Source organism: Pholcus phalangioides, unplaced genomic scaffold (assembly GCF_987345545.1).
Source record: "Pholcus phalangioides strain wild (caught in Gottingen) unplaced genomic scaffold, Ppha-v1.0 ptg000009l_1, whole genome shotgun sequence".
In the NCBI taxonomy this organism is placed as follows: domain Eukaryota; kingdom Metazoa; phylum Arthropoda; class Arachnida; order Araneae; family Pholcidae; genus Pholcus; species Pholcus phalangioides.
This window is the reverse complement of record NW_028301602.1, coordinates 35,007,291-35,028,704: the sequence shown is the minus strand read 5'-3', so window position 1 is coordinate 35,028,704 and position 21,414 is coordinate 35,007,291. Positions and strand designations below refer to the sequence as shown.

Sequence of the window (21,414 nt, the reverse complement as noted above, 5' to 3'; positions counted from 1 at the left end):
ACAACCTTACAGTGGTGTGTGTGTTGTATACGCAACTAAAGTTAGTTTGTGTGTAGAACTGAAAATAGGTCAGTGGGTGAAAGCAGTACTTCTTAGATTCCCTCTTTCCTCTCTATCTCCCCTCCTTTAAGGTCCTCTCGTTAGTTGACCCGACCTCCTTTTTCACTCTTACCTGCAAAGACAAGCCACACAATCTATGAGCTTTCCGAGTCGGTGTGACGTCACAGACTGCGGTGGAAAAAAAAAGGGGGGGGGGGGGAGTTTGGTAAATCGGTCGTAACTTGCTCATCACATTATTACTATCACAATTTTTTTTTCTCAATAAAAATATGGTTTTCCTTATAATTTGGTTGTCCTTTGGCTGAAGATTCACCATAATTTTACGTTCGCGGCTCTTTTGGGTACTTTAATTACAGTCTTATACCCCACTTAATCAGGTAACGGAGCTTAAGGTATCCGACTACCTTTCTTGTCACTTTTCTATAAAATGGTACTGGAGTGAGCTTTAAAAACATTTCTCTGATAGAAAGTGTCTCAAAATGGTGAAAACAATAACAAATTTTGACTATCGATGTAATTTTGTATGAAAAAGTTATTTTTATCTCAAATTTTAAGCCAATATTCATATAATATTCGAATGACGATTGCAGAAAATTCTGTGAATGATTTTTTTCCCCTCCCAACAGTGCAAAAAGCACAGGTTATGAAATTATATAGTTTGCTCATGAGCTACACCCAAAATCTATTGATGCAAATATGAATTTTTTGAAATTTCATTTAACATATCGTGTGTAAAAACTCCGGAATCAGACAAATACGTTATTATTTGTATTTGTCTGATTCCGGGGGATTTTGTGATAAACCAGGGCTGGACAAATCCCAGGCACCAGGTCACCATGTCTAACAAAATATATTTCTGGTGCCTAGATTTTTTTGAGATTTGTCCAGCCCTGTGATAGACCTTAGATTTTGGTTCATAACCCCTGAATAGTTATATTGCAGAATGTCATATTACAATTTTGTAATGATACAATCAATATATTTTTTTGAATCATGATTGAAACTCAAGTAAAATGACAAAAATAGCATTCTTCGCAAAACACGTTCAAATTTTTATTCACAGATTACTTGTAGTGGAAACGCAACACTAAAGTTGACGTAACCTCGGTTCTAAGCATTATACAGTATAAACTGAAAAAAGACCTATTTTGGAATCACAAGAAATAGGGCTTTTATAAAAAAGAAAAAATCGATATTTTCCAAAATGACTTGACACGTTGTGTGTGTGTGTCGGATACCTTAAACCAAAGTTTTCCAACCTTTTTTGTCCCATCGCCCCCTTCTTCGGAAATTTTTTTCTCCCATCGCCCCCTTCTTCGGAAATTTTTTTCTCCCATCGCCCCCTTCTTCGGAAATTTTTTTCTCCCATCGCCCCCCAACGCAATCTAACCCATAGGATCCTATGTTATACCCGTAGCTTCTACCGCCCCCTGGAACATTCCATCGCCCACCAGGGGCGTCAACGCACACGTTGGGAATCACTGCCTTAAGCGGATAAAATCCTGTGGAAGTAAAATATCTCCTACAAAAACAATTTTAAAGCGCCCCACTTAATGGAATAATTTTCCCAACTTTCCCCGCTTAATCGAATACAGCGATTCGCACGGCTACTGTAAATATATATTGTATTAACCACTATATATACATAATACTTTCATTACGTATTACATTTGAAAATTAGGGAAAATATGTTACCAATTCAGACTTATACAAAAACATAGACTTGGGGCTCGAAGTATCTAAATTGTCTTTTCAGTATTTAATTATTTTATTTTTGTTCTCTGTTAAGCCAATAGGTGGCGCTAACTTTATCGATAAAAGTAAAAATCTCAAAAAAATCCGCACAACGACGTGGCTTCATGCAGTGTCCTGAAACCAAGCAAAATGAATAAGGAAAAAGAAATTTTTGGAAATGTGCAACAAATTGAAAATTTTGAATGCGTCACACCGTTTGAGAATCCCTCTATCATGGCAGAACATGTGGAAGAAAATAAATTGCGACGAAAATTTATTTGAATTAACTGTTATTGGATAAATGTCTGGTCGTTAGCACTCATTAGCCGCCTAGCTTGCTAATATTTTTGAGCAGCCAATTTAAGTCCTAGTCGAACTCCACTATAATGAATTCAACTTTTAACGAAAATCCGGATATAAGATATATTTATCCGGATAAAACGGAAATTTTATCCCGACAGGGCCGTCTTAAGAGCCTCATAGGCCAAGTGATTTTTCTGAGGCCACACCTGGTTAGAAATTTTTGCCAACGAATTTACACGCTTATTCTCCAAAATTTGAACCAGGGCTTATTATTGTGAGGCTCCTTCTTCTCTTAAGGTCCCTGGGCCGTGCCGGGTGACTTCCCATGCGTTAAGACGGCACTGCGTTCCGAAGAAAGTTCCCTTATTTAAAACGAATATAACGAATCAAACATTCAGTCCTCTAAATCGCTATAACGGGGTTTGGTTGTACTGTATCCGTAGCACGTGTCCAGATGTTCGCTATTCATATATTCCCCTCAGTCTATGAGCTCAACCAGAGAGAGCTGCTGACGGGACTTTAGTCTGGATGCTCTCGACGATTCAATCAACACTTCTGACTCAATGATCCACTCAATGGGGGGGAGTCTACCATGTAAAATATGATTCCAGAGTCCAATGTAAAAGAGACGAAATACCAACAGCTGCATTACGAGGAGCAGCTGGAATTTCGCATCTAGGATTCAGAGGGAATTGCCAACTTCTCTATCAGCCATTTCATATATAGTTGATTTTTTAAAATACTAACGATTCATGTTTTTTAGCTGAATGAACATTGATTTAAGTTATGTCATTTTGGAGATAGTCGTTCCTTTTTGAGTCATGCAATCAGCATTATCAATACATAGTATCCTCAAATACATAATGTGATGAAGCCTATTGATAGCAGGGTTGCACAACCTCCGGCCCGCGAAAGATGTTTCGGCAGAAAAGTATCAATACACGCAATATGATATTAGCCTTGGCTGACTATTTCGTTCATAAAAATACATAAAATTGGTATTCATACGTAATACCGCCAATTACCGCAAAAAAAATGTCAAATGCGAGTAAAGTTGTCCGCGGCCAGAAAAGATGCCAATTATAGCCAAAAAGAATTGCCTAATGCAAGTAAGGTTACCAATTGCAGCCAAAAATTAATTTTCAAGCGTAAGTAAATTTGCCGATTAAAGACAAAAAAAAAATTGTCAAAGGAAAGTAAAGTTGCCAATTATTGTGAAGTTGACATTTTGTTAAACAGTTGGGACGACCAAAATTACGGGAATGTCCCGTAAATTGCAGATCAAATGGTCTTCCCTATATGTATAAGCTTCTGGCCCGTGAGTGGCAGAATTTACACACATCTGGGGCCCGCGGACTAAAAAGGTTGTGCTCTCGTGAGCAATTACGGCGGTGGTTCTCAAAGTATGCGTTGCAGCTCTTAGGGACGTCGTGACAAGATGGTGCATATGTTTGCCCGTTTAGTGCTTTAAAGTGGTTCTTTTCTAGACTGTTCTGAGGAAACAACGAATGAACGATGACAATGCCAAGGAAGCCGCGGTTGAAAAAATTATGAGAACCACTGCTATGGAGGTTGGGCAGTGGGCAGCAGAACTTATTGAATTCATCAACAATCTTGCATATGCGTATTAATGAAAATTTTCAGTATTTTGAGGGGGAAGGGGATTCTGTTTGACTCGAAACCCAGTTAAACTGTTCAGACGCCACAGCTAGTGGCTGTTTGGAGGTGGTGGTGGTCTTCGTTGGGTAATCGATAACACGTGTTAAAATCTTGATTCGGGTGATACCAATATCGGGGAGGGGGGGTAAAGGAAAAAAGAAAAAGCGTCTTAATGAATTCTCCTGCAAACATTACACGCTCTTGCACTACACTCTCTTCCCTCTTCAATATTTTATTCTATTTCATAACGTCGTGTCCTACATCAACACCTGCAGCCAATGAATTTCACTTTGTGCTGCTGCTGCTCACTCCTTTTCACTGAAACAGCAGCAGTCACGTATAATGTGCCGTATATCCCTTTGCTTCCTCTGCAGGCATTGCAAGTTATAAATAGACGGCTAAAAGGAAGAAGGCCCTTCTTTTAGAGGAGGGCCTGGGGCTTCCTCTTATAAAGCCGAGAATACTACCGTATAGCCATCCGTGCCATTGCTTTTACCAACGACGTATTAGAAAAACCAACGGCGGCGACGATTTGCTGATGGAAAATACCGGATGATACGCACGTCGCGGGTCATAATTACTACAGGGTTCACAGACCTCTCTCTATATATACTATTCCCCCAAATGTGACAATTTTTCTCACTTGATTTTTTTTCCATTTCTTGTCGGTCGAAATAACATTATTTCAGGACGTTGTGTGTAGAAAACTAATCCTTATACCATAGTCAAGCGAAATGGACTACTCGAGGTCGCAGCCTTGATTGTGTATCTCGAAATTGGTTCCTTTCAGTCATTTTTTTTTTTTTCCAACACGTGCTTCGAATTCTCCCAGGCATAAGATGTATGGGAGAATAACTTGAGAACAGACTTGCTGTCTCTAAAATTTGGCCACGAGGGAACGATAGAGATTTGAAAAAAAAATAGAGAGATGGGCGAAATAAATGCATTTTTATAAGCGAATACATACTCATCTACGTGTTGAATAGATATAACATCATTCGACCTCAATTTTCTAATCTTTAGGTCCGATAGCTGTTATTAACATTCTGGGGACTAGTCAGCCTATCACACTCGTTCCGAATGCGTACATGATTTCAGTGGTTTGTTACCCGGGTACCAAAAATTCCAGACATTCTTGAACACTTTGTTTAATCATGTTTGTCCTGGGGAATTCTGCCAACTTGCAGTAATTGAAAATTAAAAAAATTGGAAGGGTGAATACTTTCATAAATTAGTAATAAGCGATCATGCCATTAGTGATCCCCATGATGAAGGAAATGTAGGCCCTAAAATTAATATTAAATTGGGTCTGGTGCTCTACATAACTGTTCATGGTTACGGTTAAACAATTTTAGAATCTAAGGCAGGGGGTGGCCAACTTCTTTCTGTTCGCGGGTCAGCTATAGCGTCGGGGGCAGCATCAGTGGGGCAACTTGATTAACAAACTGCTTACGAACTTATTTCTAGTGACGAAATTAATTTAATAACTAACTAATTAATTCAATTAATAATGGAGCGGCTTATACACCGAAGAAATCTGCTGTTGGAATCCGATAGTTCAAATAATGATCACAAATTTAATTTTTTCACGGTGCACAAGTGATTTTGTGCGGCCAAAGCAATTATAAATTGCTTTTTTCTTGCTGAGGATGTTTAGTACACACAGTCGTGGTTCTTAACAAGGGTGCCTGAACTCCCAGGGGTGTGGGAGAGCATTTTCAGGAGTACGTGATGGGGAAAAAAAATTACAATATGATTACCTCATCTTTTAATTTTCACTTGCAAAAATGTGGCCTACGGAATTTGCGTTGCAAAAGTTTCTTTTTTGATTAGCGATCGTATTTATTTCCCTTTTTGATTGCGAACAAAATACCATTAATAACTATATCACTAAACGTAAAAATATTTGCTCTGTTTGTTTACATTTGTTCTTCGTGTTATTAGCACGTTGCGACTAAGATTCAATCTGGCGTGCGCATGACTAAAAAAAAACGTAAAAAATTATCGAGTGCCAAACAAACATTTATATATTGTTGTTCAGGCTGGAATCAGTGAGTGAAGTTCTATTCATTGCATCTTTTTCCAGATTTCGAAAAATGGTAAAAATAGTACTTTTTTTCGGTTTAGTTCTTGAAATTTCCAAAAAAAAGCCAAAATCAAATATTAACCATAGCCAAAAAGTGAATTAAATGTGAATCAAAGTGAAAGAGTTCGTAGAAATTAGTTACGGATAATCAACTTAATTACAGTTGAATCCCGTTATAACGAACTCCAAGAGACCGGAGAAATAACTTCGTAATAACGAAATTTCTTTATAAATGGAGCTCAGATTTTTATATTGTTCTTCTGTAAACTTATCTGGGATATTAGAAAAGTTTTTGTTAGAACGAGATTTTTGCTATAACGGTATTCGTTAAAACGGGAATCGACCGTATTTACAAGGGGAAAAACAAAATTTCCTAACAGATAGAAAAAGCGTTATCCCAGGGGGATGCGAGAAGGTAAGTCGCATTGCATTGTGGGGTGCGGGATAGAGAAGAGATTAAGAGATTCTGCTATCGTAGACCGGTAGTATTTGTTGGGCAGATGGTTTCGGGTTCATCCGTGGTTACCTGAAACCGTGGATAGTAAAGAACAGTTTTTGTGACCTAATCTGCTGAGTACAGTCATGTCCAAAGTCTAGCGTCTTCACGAAGTGTTTACTGTCTGAATTCGCGAAAGTGGCCGACCACTTCAGCAAATTCGTCCCATTTTATACTTTTAACTGGCACACAATCTAATTCAATGGTTCTCAACCAAGGATGCGGGAGAGCATTTATGGGGATGAGATGTAAAAAAAAAAATTGCAACATGTTGACTGATTATTCAGGAAAATTTAAATGCTGATAAAAATTTAATTTTTTCCAATTCTAAAAAAAATATTTTTATATCGACATTTTGCCACCTCATCTTTAGGTTTTCAATTGCAAAAATGCATCACGTGAAATTTGCGTTGCAGAAATTTCTTTTAGCTCTTAAGATTTGATACTGTCATGAGTAAGGAAAAACGTCAAAAAAATTTAATCAAGTGCCAAACAAACATTTATACATTATTGTTCCAGCTGAAATATTTTTGAATCATTGAATCTTTTTCCCAAATTTCGAAAAATTTAAAAAAGCAATTAGTAACTTTTTTTTTAAGTTTTGAACTAATTTTCAAAAAAAAATTAAACAACCCAGTTAAAACGGGAATTAAATAAAATAAGTAAAACAGTTTATAAAGATTAATTAATGGATAGTTAACGTAATTTATTAAAGGAAAAACTGAATTTTCCAACAGAGAGAAAACTTATTGTCCAAGGGAGTGCGAGAGAACGTATTGCGCTGAGAGTGCAGGATGGACAATGGGTTAAAAACCACCGATCTATTTTACACTGAAAATCGATGACATCGTAAAAATTGATACAGTTAAATTGACTGTAAGACCAGACATGGCCCAGGCTCTGTCCCATGGGGGATATAAGTACTTTAAAGGATTGAGTTAAATTGATTAGATTTTACGACGATTATGCACTTTAACGGGCGTCATTTCGCGAATCGCGGCTCTACTACAGTCGACGCATGTTTTTACGAACCCGTACGAACGTGAAAAATAGTTCGTAAAATCGAATATTAGTAAATGGGAAAGGCGTTCAAAGGACGTGTATATTGTTTCGAACCAGAAAGTTAGCTCATAAAACGTGCAGTTTGTAAATCGGAGGTTCTTAAAACAGAGCAACGGCTGTAACAAACCCACAAAAAATGTAACTTGAATTCACTCCCCGGTGCCATCAGGGATATTACCTTAACTCTCTTAATATGTTAATTACATAATCTTAAAAGTGGAGGAAAATAAATCAAGGTTTCTCAACAAATGATCACTATAGCAAGAAAAAAGCTTCTGCATCTCTATTTCTCCAAATTTGTAGGACTATATCAGAAGGGCTTTTCACAGATGCTTCTACCCATAGCATGAGAATACAGCCTCACAGAACTCCCAGCTTCTAAGATCTAGATCTATTGAATAAATCTAACATTGGCAATCTAGGTCTTGTAAACAGCTACCCTTAAGAAACTGACACCCTGACACTGGGGATCCATGCCTTTGCACACTTATTTGGGGTCTTGATAAAACACAGATCATAATAATGAAACAGAGTTAAGAATGTACTTCTTGAAACTATTTATTATAAATCAAATGAAACTTAAAAAATAAAATTTTAAAAAATTTTAAAAAACAATAATTAATATGTAATAAGGGGTTTCAAAGACTATTATGGTAATGACATTAATGAATTGGGACAGGCTATAAATAATCCAGAAGAAACATCATATTGAAAAATACAGGAAAGATATTTATGACAGGTGTGGATGAGACTGAGATTCTTTTCATTTATGTTAGCGACTTAAACAAATTGCTTGAGATTCTTTTCACCCAGAAAAACCTCGTGGTATCGTCAAACAATATGGAATTATTTATAAATGACAAAAGAAAAAAAAGAAATTCAAATGTGATACGGAAGAAAAATATCAATTGTTAATGCACTTGAGAATGAATTCTGAGAACATATACAGTCGGATCCCATTATAAGGAACTCCAAGAGACTGAAGAAATCCCTTTGTTATAACAAAATTTTGTTAAAGGAATTCCAGGTTTCTGCATTGTTCCTCTGTAAACTTATCTCCTGATAAGGAGGGGAACACTTTTCTAGGGGATTAGAAAAATGTTCATTATAACAAGATTTCCCCCCTACATCGGTATTCTTTAAAATGGGATTTGACTGTATACAAATTGACACATATATGAGTTGCAAACAAAAACAAAACATATCACAATCAATGTATAGATACTTAAAGTGACTAGCAAATGTAAAAGAGATTTACAGTTGTACAAAAATATAGGTATTAAAATTCGTTAAAAAAATCACAATTTTTTTTTGTAAAATAAATAAAATTCTTAAAAAAATATATGACATTTAAATAAAAACATTTACATTCAAAATTTAAAAAAAAACAAAACAATTTACATTAAAATCTTTCAATACATACTAGAACCCAATTGAAATGTGATTTTTAATACATGCAACGGTTTATCAAGAATCATTATCTGTTACTAAATTAGCAACATCAATTTTGAATGGAAAAAAAATCCTACAAGATGTCCCAAACTGATGGAAAATATTTTAAACTCAAGTAATGTATTATCTTCTGTATTAATCACACTTATCACATATTGTAACATGAGTAAGGTATAAAATTTTATCACAACAGCTAATGTTTGAACATCACATATTAATTTTGTGATTAAATGATATCCAACGGCCCATTTCCCCCCCTGACAAAGGGGATGGTATGATAATAAGTTTGAAAAGATTTTGATATCAGAGATGTGATTTTTGAAAACTATGCAACGGACAGACCTTTATGCCATAATTACATTTTTCACAGAAATTGTGATGAGTGATATAAGATGACTACGTTTAGAATTTGTGCCATAGTTCTGGGACACCTTGTATATTGAGTCTTTTTAGTACAATAATGTGTGAATATATTTTCTCAGATGTTATACAATAGAGTTGTAATTTAACAAATTTGCTCCAAATCTGTATATTTGCATTCATTTTGGCCATGACTAAAGAACTTCATCGAATTAATAAATGAAAAGTCAGCCGAGAGGCGTATCAACAACAGTAGAGGAGGGGGTCAGGCAAGCTATAGCACAGGGCGACTGATCCAGGGAATGGCGAGAAAGTTAGCCTAGAATGGGAGGAATTATGTCTCTTTGGTGTACTGGTAGAATGGGAGGGACAAGAAAAACCATAAATCTGCTTCCGTTAAATCTGGGTTCAACTGCATCTATATGATTTTGATATATTAAATGCACAACCTTCATGCAGAGTGCAGCAGATTATTAATTTTTATTCTAAGATGAAAAACATGAAACCTAATATAGTGGATGTCCAATAATTTTTACATTCACTCTGTCCTCATTATTACAAAAAAAGAAGAAAAAAAGAAAGAAAACTACTCATGAACATAGAAAATCCAGACTTCATTGAATTATAAATAAAATTTTTATATTCTGGTTTAAAATAAACTTTCTTTTTGCATAACATATTATTTGAGCGAGTAATATCTCAATCAATTAATGATCAAAAATATGCACATCTTAAATTTCATCAAATCATTTTTCAACATATATGCCACGGGTTCTCAAACTTTTTCCACCTGTGGCATCCTTTACCCTGTTCAATGCTTATCCGCGAGCTCCACCGGCTCCCCAGAGCTGTTTAACAAGGAATATTTTTGAAAAAGCTTTGTCATGGTCACCACTCTGTGCATGGGTTTGATAATCACAAGTTTACCATTTTTCAGATATTGAAAGAACAACTCCTTTCGACATGAATTAAGAGAGGTGATTTCTTAATGATTATCTTACCATTCGAAATGTAATGACCAGACAGTAAAAAGCATTCACAGTGTTGAAAAACCTATCTTGGAAATGTTGAACAAACTACTGTAAGCTCATTGTATATTTTCCCTTATCAATAAATCAGTTTCTTTGAATAGGTTGGTTGTTTAGCTTTAAGGTCCCTATACACGTTCAGATATTCATGAGAAATATGCTTTCTAAGACTACACCATTCTTCATAAGCCATTTGCTCTAAACTGTTGTCATGTTGACTGATAATAACAGCGGAGTGAAAAAAAGGAATACATCTGCAACACCTTTCGAAAAAAAAAGAAGCAAAAACAAAATAATGGGAAAAGAAATGCAAAAATGTTCTTGGAATATGACACACTGACTTTGTATACACCCAAACAATAATTGCCATTACAATGAGTTGGTGCTAAAATGGGTTATTTATATTATAATTCCTATATAGAAGATTTGTTCTCTGGAAATTTGTGGCACTGAACGGGATTAGTGCTACAATGGAGGGATCTCTAACAGGGTTTGACAGTAATTATGCATTGAGAAGAACTGAACATACATTGAGAAGAAATTTCGCAAAAAAATGCAGAAAAAATTCAATAATTTTCCTTCAATAGACTACAAAACATTTGAAAGAAACATTCTAGGTAAGATGAATAACCCAAGTATGCTTGTTTGACATGTATATAAATATAACTATTCATTGGAAAGGGCAATGGAACTTTGAAAAGGGCTTGATGGAGAAGAAATAGAAAGAAAAGAAAATAAGCACCGATGTATATCACCACCAGAGGGGGCTTCACCTTAAACAAATGGTAGCATGAATGCTACAGTCAGATCTCAGTATTACGTTACCCCTGGGAATGAATGAAAAATGACTTCATAAGTGGGATGACTTAATGAGTAATCATAATTATGCTGGCAGGGACCTATAAAAATGATACTCTAGGCTGGATAGCAATGTTATACCAAGGTCTTACTGTGATTTTCACAATCTTGTGACCTGTCCACCAATTTCTTCATGGCAGGCATCTAAACATCTTTAGCAGAACTATATATATTCCAATTTTCTTATTAATGAATATGAAATTGAGTTTACAAAAACAGGATTAAATGCTGAAGTGCTTATATGAAAACGGATTCCGCATCTCAAAAGCTTCGTAGAGAATTTCTGCCTTTGAAAATTTACCCCATCCCTTCATTAGGATGTTCCCAAAGTTTCATTGTGTTTTGGTAAATAGTTATGGCTATAGACAGCTCAGAACAAAGGAACTTTAATTAAAGGGGGGTTAAAATCAGAGTGGTATAAGACACATTTTCAACAATTCTGACTCTAGTCCAGCAATGCAATCAAAGAGCGCTAAACTGCTAAAAGAAAAATGAATAAAGTCCCAGCTTCAATAGTTCACCACTAGATTGTGAAATCACAAAATTTTTAACATGGGAACTTAAGACAACAATTCCAGTAAAACCTCCTTTTCTCAAAATGAGGATTAATAGACTTACACCCCTCTCACTTTAACATCCTCAATTATAGACAGCCTGTACTATTTCACACTGTTTGATTTTCAGTGAAATGCTTATATAACCATACTCAAGGGACCTGAGAAATGTATCATTATAAAGGAGTTATCATTATAGATGGAATATATTAACACTATGAAAAGTGCATTTTGACTAGAGAGGACAGCAATATTGTTATATAGGCGACCATCATTATAGATAGCATTGTTATATTGAATTTTCACTGTATTAGCAATCCATCCCAAATGTTCGGATACAGGTTTGAACTTTGAAACAAGATTTTCACTTGCCTTACAGATTTGTGAATTTGAATTTTTATAAAATTATTTGCCAAAAGAATTTCAAAATTTATTTTGAACCAAAAGAAAGAGAGAAAAAAAAAGGAAAAAAAAGCATAAAGGTTTCCTGATAGAAAAATTTGAAAATGACTGTCTAAAAAGTTTGATCAAACATTTGAACACAAACAAACTTTGATGATATTGTGTCTACATGATGAAATTAGAAGTCTGGATATTTTATTCATAAGCAAAAAAAGGCTGGAAAGGACAAGAAACTACAACCTCATGAGCACAAAATTTTAAAAAAATGTATTAATTAGGGGTGTGCAAGATGTTCGAATTTTTTTATCTGTAAATTTTTCAAAAAAGTATTTTTATTAACGGGACTGTAAAATACATCAAAATAGCTTTAAATAAGCCAATGCAGTATTCATCATTTAGTGACTTGAGCAGCATCAAACAAGTAGAAACCTTGATCTGGTATAAGACGACAAGACAATTCAGAGATTGGCAATTGAAACACAAAAATGTACTTGCATGAAAACACAAAAGCAAATAAACTTTCACAAAGGGAGAAAAAAAATAAAGGCAGATGACACAAAAAAAAAAAAATTAGCAATCTAATTATGGTTCTACCAATTATCCAGAAAATCAAATCCAGTTTTGGGAATATTCTGCAAGAAAGAAAAACAAAAAGATTCACTTGGTAGAAAAACACCTTAGTAAAAAGAACCACTTTTAGTTCACTCAATTAAAATGTATTTCAGATGCAATCCATACAATTACATCAAGGCATGATGAATCAGAAAAATATTTTAGATGCCAGCCAAATTTCTTAGGAGCCCCCAAGAATGATTTTAATCTTAAGAAAAACAGTCATTAATAATCATTTTTTCTACTTACCCAGGTCATTATATCATTTTTTCATGTTAAAAAGACACTGTATTTTGTGTTATTCATAGACTTCAATTTAGCAATCACACACAGAGAATTTCAGGAGCTAACACTGATTTTATAGTTGCCATAGTGACCTGGCAACTGGGTTCTGCCAAGTCTTGAATTGGCTGAAGCTACTAAATTGTCTTGAAACATTCAAAAGACTAATAAATTTGATCATTTTTTGTCACAAAATGGTCACTTTCTGCACATGCAGGCAAAATAGACCAGGACCTACAGTTTATTGCCAATTCTCTGAATGGCAGTTTTTTTTCCTTCTTTAATGTGTTGAAGATGCTGAGAAGTTAGTGCAATATCCTTGGGAACGTCCTACAGAGCACTCTTTATCTATGGTTATGTTGTCACCATTTCTGTTCTACCCTCAAATCAGTAAAGATTCTGAAGAGGACAAATCTGGTACCAAACACATGACATCTCTAAACATCTTTTACTATATTAAGTAAGTATTTATTGACCTAGATTATCGTGAAATTAAATTTTATTCCCTAACTGCAAGAGCAACTGTTTTGTTTTGTTTTAATTTGCTTTTAACTGATATTTTGAGAGAAACTTGGGAAGGTTTAATCTCCCAGATAATACTACATTGCAGCTCATAAATATTCCTCTGAGGAATTTCTAACAAATTACTTCATTACATCATCGGAAAATGTGTGCACATGCATATCCCTAATGTAAATATTGATTTCAGAGCTATGTGTGGTTTCTTGTTGAAAGAACTACTACCACTAAACCACACATGTACCTAGTGAATATTCCTCTGAGGAACAGTCAACTCCTAGACATGTTCCACGTCTACTTTTTGAATGCTATAATGGGCAAAGATATCTGGAGTGCCCCAGCGTCAAAGGTGGAGTCTATTACTCTAATGTATATGTGTATATATGAATTAACATCATCATCATCTTGCCCCCGAGCAATAATGACCATGCCCCCCCCCCAGACTTCCACGTCTATCTCCACCTATGTGCCATCCTTATGCACCTCCAGTCCATGGTCTTCCTAAAGCATACAATCTCTTTGACAACTGGTGGCTCCTGCTTATGAGCTACCCCCCCCCCCAAAGTCACGTTCAATAATGAAATCAGTCCACAGTTTTCTCCATGCAGAATATAAAAAAAACTTCAATCGCACATATGCATGGTTACAATGCTACATCTAGTTTCATATCGTAAACATTCACACTTGCACATGTGTTCATCTTTCTAGTGAGGCGTGCTTACTGGAAAGTGTAGGGGAGAATATTTTACCCACAATTCAATAACACATGTATGGGCGAAAGCAAAAAACCATCAGCTCAGGTGTGTAGTAATGTGAAAATACAGTAAATAAACAAAGCACAAAATTTTTGCTTTCAATACAAATCATTGCTCTTTAACCAAGTCAAAATTTGTTCAAAATTTTTGCTCGTTACACAAACTGTTCATTAACCAAATCACTCATGAATTGAAGTTCCACTATATATAAAATTAAAATTTCCCACAAATTTACTGTATAAAGATAACGCTTTTTTATTTATACTCATATTTGCAATTGCATTTCCTGGGCATTCGGTGAAACAAAAAAAAAAATTGCAGAAAATGAATGCATGATTATTCAGAAAAAAAATAATAATCACCTCAATACTGTCTACAACATCAGTTGTAGGATTGATGTCAATCAGTAACTCCAACGACATCCTCGGTGGTACCACAGGTTTCATTTCCTCCAGAGCTTTCCTGTGAGCTTTGATTTCACTGAGGTTGAGAGTTTTCGAATTGACTTTGCGTTTCACAACCTTAGCATATATAGGAGCATCAGTCTTTTCCGCATGAGGTGGAACAGGAGGAGAGCTCTCAGCATGAGGAGGTACTGGTGGACTAGCATGTGGTGGTACAGGAGGAGGAGGTACACTAGGACGCTTTATGGTTTGAGATCTCTTCACATCATCCCTGCGCTCATCTCTTGGTGTGCCAGCAGCAGTACTAAGGCTTGAAGCTGAGATGGCTGCTCTAGGTGTCTCTATGAATCTTTTTTCAGTTCCAAATATAGTTAAATCCATTTGACTCTGTTACAAATATACAAGAATGCCATAAGAGATGTGTAAACCACGATAAGAGATAATACCCCGTTAAAAATGGTAAAAACCTAGCATATAGGATTAGCCTTTATGTACTGATGACAGTTAATACTAAGAGTAACTGTTTTTAATTTACAAATAAAGATTAATATTTATATAGTCAGTAATTAATATATACAATTATTATTATTTATTTTATAACATATACATACAGTTGGATCTGTATAGTTGGCTTTATAAGATGATAAATAGTCAGCAAATTATATGTAATATTGATAACTTTTTTCAAATATTTCTGCTCTATTTTGGAATATCAGCAGAAAAAAGATGAATAAAACCCCTTCAATTATCATTGGTAGTTAAAAATTTTCAATTAGACAATGTAAATAATTCCCAATTATATATATATATATATATATATATATTTCACAGGAAAATTTTGACTGGTAAAAAGCATGGTTGACATACTGCCAGACTGTTTGGTTATCAATAATGCAGGCCTTGACATAGCATTTGAATTCTACATGCCAACCAAATATTTTAGGAGCCAGGTGCAATTTGGATGTGGTGGCCCAGGTCAATAAAATACTAGTTTAAAGCACCAAAAAATGTTTAGAGGCGCTGCTCGATACCAGGTTTGTCCTTGTTAGAAACTTTCCTGGCAGGGTATAACAGAAATGGCATCATAGAAAAAGATTGCTACAGCAGGGAGTCCCACACCAAGGACATAGAGTAACAACCTCTCGCCGAGTACAAAATGTACCCTGATATTCGGAATCAGCAATAAATTGTAGGTCTCAGTCAAGTTAGCCCCTGTGTGCAGACAATGACTGTGGAGTGACAAAAATGATCAAATGACCATGAATGCAATCTTTTAACCCGAGCTGGTAATCACACAGAAAATTTTAGCCACCAATACCAATTTCTTAGTCGCCATGAAAAACTGGCGCCTGGGATTTGTCAAGCCCTGCAATAAGGTAATTGCACATTACATATACATATGAATAAACATATTTCGACCAGAACTTGGCCTATAGTAAATTTTACTTGTTTTTACTTCTATCCATATGAACATGTTGTCGGTGCTTGTGCAAAATGGCATCTGTCAAAATTCTCAATTTTGTCTCAATGCCACTAAAATCTCCTTCACATGTGTTTTCGTGTTCTGTAAAAATGTCATATGTTTCTAACCAACACAAAGACCAATATAACATTTTTACAGAACACAAAAAAACATGTGATGATACTTACCTACCAAGTGGCATTAAAAAAAAATTAAGAATTTTGCAGTATGACATTTTGCGCAAACAGCGACAATATGATAACGATATAATCTTTACGCCAAGAGAATTTATAATACATATGATGAAATGAGTATATGTAGGCACTTTAATAGGCATGTTAGTAAGAATATAATTTTGTATTCTGTGTTTGCACAGTAGTGGCTTACAACTATGCATTTTGTTCAGAAAAAAAACAAAGAATCAGAGGGTAAATTTTTTTAAATAATGGCAGAAACTGTGATTTTTTTCTCTAAAAGTGGTAGAAAACATGGATCCCCTCCATGACAATAAAAACCATTGTGAATACCAGTATAAACCACAATGGTAAATATCGTGCCAACCTTGAATTTGGTAGACTGATGATAATGCTACCTCTTGATATAACAGTAACTCTACAACCATATTTTTTCTTGATTTGCATAGTATCATATCAAGGTTTTACTTTATTCAACAGGGTATAGACCCTGCACGCAGAGTAAAACTGGAAATCATACTATACCTGTGTTTCCCAGCTAAAAGGTGCTGAATGCTCATCTCGCCATGAAATGCCCTGCAAAGGAATGAAATTGAAATTAAGATGAAGTATATAACACAAAAAGAAATAGTTAAATGAACACACATTCAATCTGCTTACAGAAAACTGGCTTGAATAAGGAGATATTGATGTTTACGAAAGAAAAATGTATCTCCGTCCTCATGGGGATTTAAACCCTGGTCTCCCTCCCCCCCTCGTATGCGGGAAAAGTGCTCTACGTCTGAGCTATGGAAACAGATAGAACATTTCCTTCTTGGATAAGCTCCAAGAATATTACTTTCAGATGGCTTTGAAGAATGATGTCACTGCAAGTCTTCTGCCATCAACTCCCCTAAGGGTGGATATAGATAAGATATTTTCCCTGATGAACTCGAGGCGACCACTGATAGACAGCGCCTTCACTTCCAACCCATCTCACTAATGGCAGTAAATTGCAATATAACGATATGGCCAGAGTTGGTGTTTGGTGAAGTCACCTGGCTCCATATTCTTACATTAAATCTTCTTAATCCCTCATTTAGTCGACGAATGTTGTTTTGTTATAGTTTTGTTCTTTTTTTACAGTATTTTTCGTGCATTTTAATAGTCATAGTGTTATCTTGTTTTAGCAATGTGTTGGTGATTTTTTTTTTGGCGAGGAAGTTATCAGAATGTATAACTCTGTTTCACTCTTGGCGACTTCCGATCATGCTTTCGGGTAATTTTCCTTGCCAAAGAAAAAAAAATTGCCAAAAAAAACAACATTACACTATAGATTTTCCCACCTAAAGTTTCTAGCGTCTTTTATTTTGCTACAATAAAAAGTTTCCTGGAGGGTGTGGCTGCCCACTGATTGATGATGGAAGACACACCATTTGCAAAAATGCATGGATGCATAGAAAAAATTAAACATGCCACAGGAAAGAAGGAGGAGGAGACTATTACGCAAAAGTAGCGCCCGAGTGGCCTAGTGGTAAGATGCTCGTCTACCACTGTGAAGGTTGCTGTGACGGTCCTGGGTTTGAATCCAAGGGAGGATATAGATAAGATATTTTCCCTAACGAACTTGAGGCAACCACTGATAGACAGCACATTCATTTCCAACCCATCTCATTAATGGCAGTAAATTGCAATATAGCGATATGGCCAGAGTTGGTGAAATAGTATGGAGTGCTGTTACGCAAGAGTCTGACACGTTGCAAAGGATTATCTCCGTACGAATTCCATCTAAATGTTGTTAAGCTCTTACTTTCAATAATAATAATAATAATCTATAAAAATTGTGGAAATAATATTCTAATTCTGTATAATTCTTAAATGTTAATATAGTAAAATCCTGTTTTAACAAATACCATTGAAGCAAAAAATCTCGTTTTAACGAACACTTTTCTAATCCCCAGATCAGTTCACATTCAAATAATGCAAAAACATGGAATAACTTTATCAGGAAATTTCGTGATAACAAAGTGATTTCTCCTGTCTCTTGGAGTTCATTATAACGGGATTCGACTGTAAAAAGATTATGGTAACCAGTGACCAACACTGCAGTTACACCACCATTCTACTAAATATTGTAGTTCTCTCATTTTCAGTACAAAATCAATAATATTAAAAGTAAACACAAAATAAAACAGAACAGCTTTGGTATAAGGGACATGGCAACTTGGCGACTTTTTAACGACGATAAGTCACCAGCGCCGGCACACTGTGGTGGTCTGCGTTGTCGTTATCCTAGAATGTTTCCTGTTAAAAAAAATACAGCGAGATGGCACTGGTGGTTTTTTCCCATTGTTTCTAGTGCGTCTTTTGAAACTTCTGCCATTTTCTAGCGGGTCTTCTCGCTTTCCATTCTTTCTTTTTTCTTCCAAATGACGTCACCTTATAGCTGCAGTGTTTTGAATTTGAAAAACCGTTGGGATAATTTTCTCTTCCTTCCATATATATAATGTAGTGAGTGTGTGGGTCGGATTAATTAATTATTGGATATCTCTCAGGTTGTACCTTTAATATTTTCCAATATTTATTCTTTTCTGCATACAGGATGCCCCGTATACTTTTTATTTATTTTATTTAAAAGAATCTGGATTCCCGGAAAGTGAGTCCGGGTTTTAATTTATAATACATAGAATATATTTATTTATACAACATGCAGGACCGCTGTTTATTTATAAGAACCTGGATTCCTGGAAAGAGAGTCCAGGTTTCAATTTATAATTATTTTTATCATAATTATGCGTGTTGGTTTTAGCATTTTTATGCTCGCTCAATCTGGCTCTTACTTATGTTTCCATTTCTCTTGTGTTTCATGATATTTTTCATATCGGTTTCATTATTGTTTTCTATGCTGGCGATTTTTTTTTCCGGCACCCGTAGTGTGCCTAACGGCCTTGGCGACTTTTGATGGGGTCGTCGGACATGTTTGCCGCCGAAAATCGCCAACCTGTTCCTTATACCAAAGCTGTTCCAATAAAACAACAACTTTCTAAATAACGACTTGTGCCATTAAATACGGATTAACGATTTACAAAAGGTTTTCCAGCCGAAGCCTCCTCATCGACAATAATTCGAGCCCCGGTCTTCATGCGAAGTGCCGGGAAGCACTCGACGAGATCGACGGAGTCTTTGGAGCCGTCCTCCTTCAACAACTTCTTCTCAACTTCGGGATGTACGAGCGCCCTCCATATTGTATCCTCCTGCTCGTCCGAGCTCATGCTGTCCCAGCCACACTGCCGCTGCTTGACCAGTGACATGTCCGCCATGATCCTCTTCGCGATCGGATTGATCGAGGCAAAATATTCCTCAACTTTTTCGCGAACAGTCGACATCGTCGGCGTTTTTCCGGGGATCTCCAATACAAAAGACAGAAAAAAAAATCACTTGCTGTGATAAACAGTGACGGCTTTGACTGGGATCGACTGGGTAGTGAGACATAAATGCGATGACTATATTACCCGCATTTTGCTGTTAGGGATCATTAAAGCAGTACGTCAACATCGATAGAGGGGGTTTCGATTTGCTGACTTTTGATGACAATGGGGGGGGGGAGGAGGTTTGAATGATAATTACGTCGTCAAGCACCCTATATAAAAATATGAGTTATTCTTAAACATTGGCGTAAGCAAAGGGGGTTTGACAGACACGTCATCTGGGAAGGGGGGGGGGGCATTGCCACCTTCTGGCTTTTGATAATACACTAAAAATGGTATATATATACATACATTGAGTACATGTGCTTTGCCCCCCCCCTCCCCCGGAGAAAGTTGGAATGACGGTCCTGGGGTTTGGGGTTCTAACAACCCCCCCCCCCCGAGCCAAGATTATAGTGTTATCTTCCACGAAAAACACGTAAATCCCCCTTCCCCCCTCAGAAGGGAAAAATCGAGAAAATTCTGCGTACGCATATGTTCTTAATTGCATATCTTACTAGGTGTACCAAAAACCTTTCCATATTGTTTGTGGCCGCTTGAACTAGCATTCTTTTAAGAGAATGCTAGTTCAAAAAAGTTAAAAGCATTTTTATCTAAATTAAAAATTATGTATAGGCTGACCATATTTCTTCGAGAGAAATACGGGACGATATTCCAAATACGGGAAAATACGGGACATCGCCAATTATCGCCAAAAATGACGCCAAAACCAAACAAGGTCGCCAAATATTGTTGAAATAATGGAGAAATCACAATGGCGGGAAATGCAGCATTACTGCTAATTGCAGTGGATTAAAATGAATTCCACGAAAAAAAAATTTCATTAAGACAAATGTGGGAGATTCATATACTCATTTATAGTTGTAGTTATCATAATATAATTTATAACTTGAAAATAATTTCAATCTTTGACTTCAATAAAGAATAAAAATTCAAGTAGGCTTCGTGCAAAATACGGGAAAAACCGGGACACTTTTGCTAAAAAGTCGGGACTGTCCCGGGAAATACGGGACGTATGGTCACCCTAATTATGTACAATCATAAAGTGGTAATTAAAGCTATGATGGATAAGTTCTTGCTCCGCTTAAAATACCAACATGCATGATATAAAACACATGCACGATAATGATTCAATTATAATAGTTGAAATGTTTTAGATATATCAACATATTGTGCATCTTTTTTTTTTTTTTTTTTTATTATTTTTTTGTGTATTTGCCTTATTCGTTGGTGTCTTCTAAATATCTGATATATATCTTTGTCAGGTTCACGATACAGATCCAGGGCCGCAAACTAGGGGGGGAGGGAGAAGGCGGGTCTCGTGCCCCGGGCGCTCTATCTGAGAGGGAGCAAATTTCATTCTGAAACCTCTCCTTCAACATTACAAGGGGACGTTCAAAATGCGCGCTTGCCCCGGGTGACCGCAAGCATCTAGTTGCGGCCCTGTACACATCAATGTTCAGGATATAGACCTGTCTCCTAAGAAAGACCTATATCAGGTGTATATCATGTATCTGATATAGATCGTTGTTAGGTTCACGATATAGATCTATGTATTTCAAAATATATTAAAATAATTTATTGTTCCCAGTTTTTGTCCTTCAAAGCAAAGGTTATTCACATGGAATCAAACACATATTCTTTTGACAAATTAAAGACATCATC

The 21,414-nt window shown here is 35.9% G+C and overlaps 1 protein-coding gene across 1 annotated transcript; it reads right to left on the bottom strand.

Annotated features, from left to right (window-relative positions):
- Positions 1-7,943: 7,943 nt before the first annotated feature.
- Positions 7,944-19,729, bottom strand: LOC149082967 (uncharacterized). Its single transcript, XM_089236014.1, has 4 exons — positions 19,348-19,729; positions 16,808-16,858; positions 14,585-15,013; positions 7,944-12,686 (listed from the first exon to the last, which is right to left on the bottom strand). Exons 1-4 carry the CDS (start codon positions 19,645-19,647, stop codon positions 12,645-12,647), a joined length of 822 nt encoding a protein of 273 aa, XP_089092140.1. The 5' UTR covers positions 19,648-19,729; the 3' UTR covers positions 7,944-12,644.
- Positions 19,730-21,414: the final 1,685 nt, after the last annotated feature.

Excerpts from the sequence above, each read along its gene's own strand:
- LOC149082967 (XM_089236014.1), bottom strand. The coding sequence starts at position 19,647 with ATGTCGACTGTTCGCGAAAAAGTTGAGGAATATTTTGCCTCGATCAAT. Across the intron at positions 15,014-16,807 it reads CTTTTAGCTGGGAAACACAG|AGTCAAATGGATTTAACTAT; the intron begins GTATAGTATGAT and ends TATTTGTAACAG. Across the intron at positions 12,687-14,584 it reads ATGTTGTAGACAGTATTGAG|AATATTCCCAAAACTGGATT; the intron begins GTGATTATTATT and ends TCTTTCTTGCAG.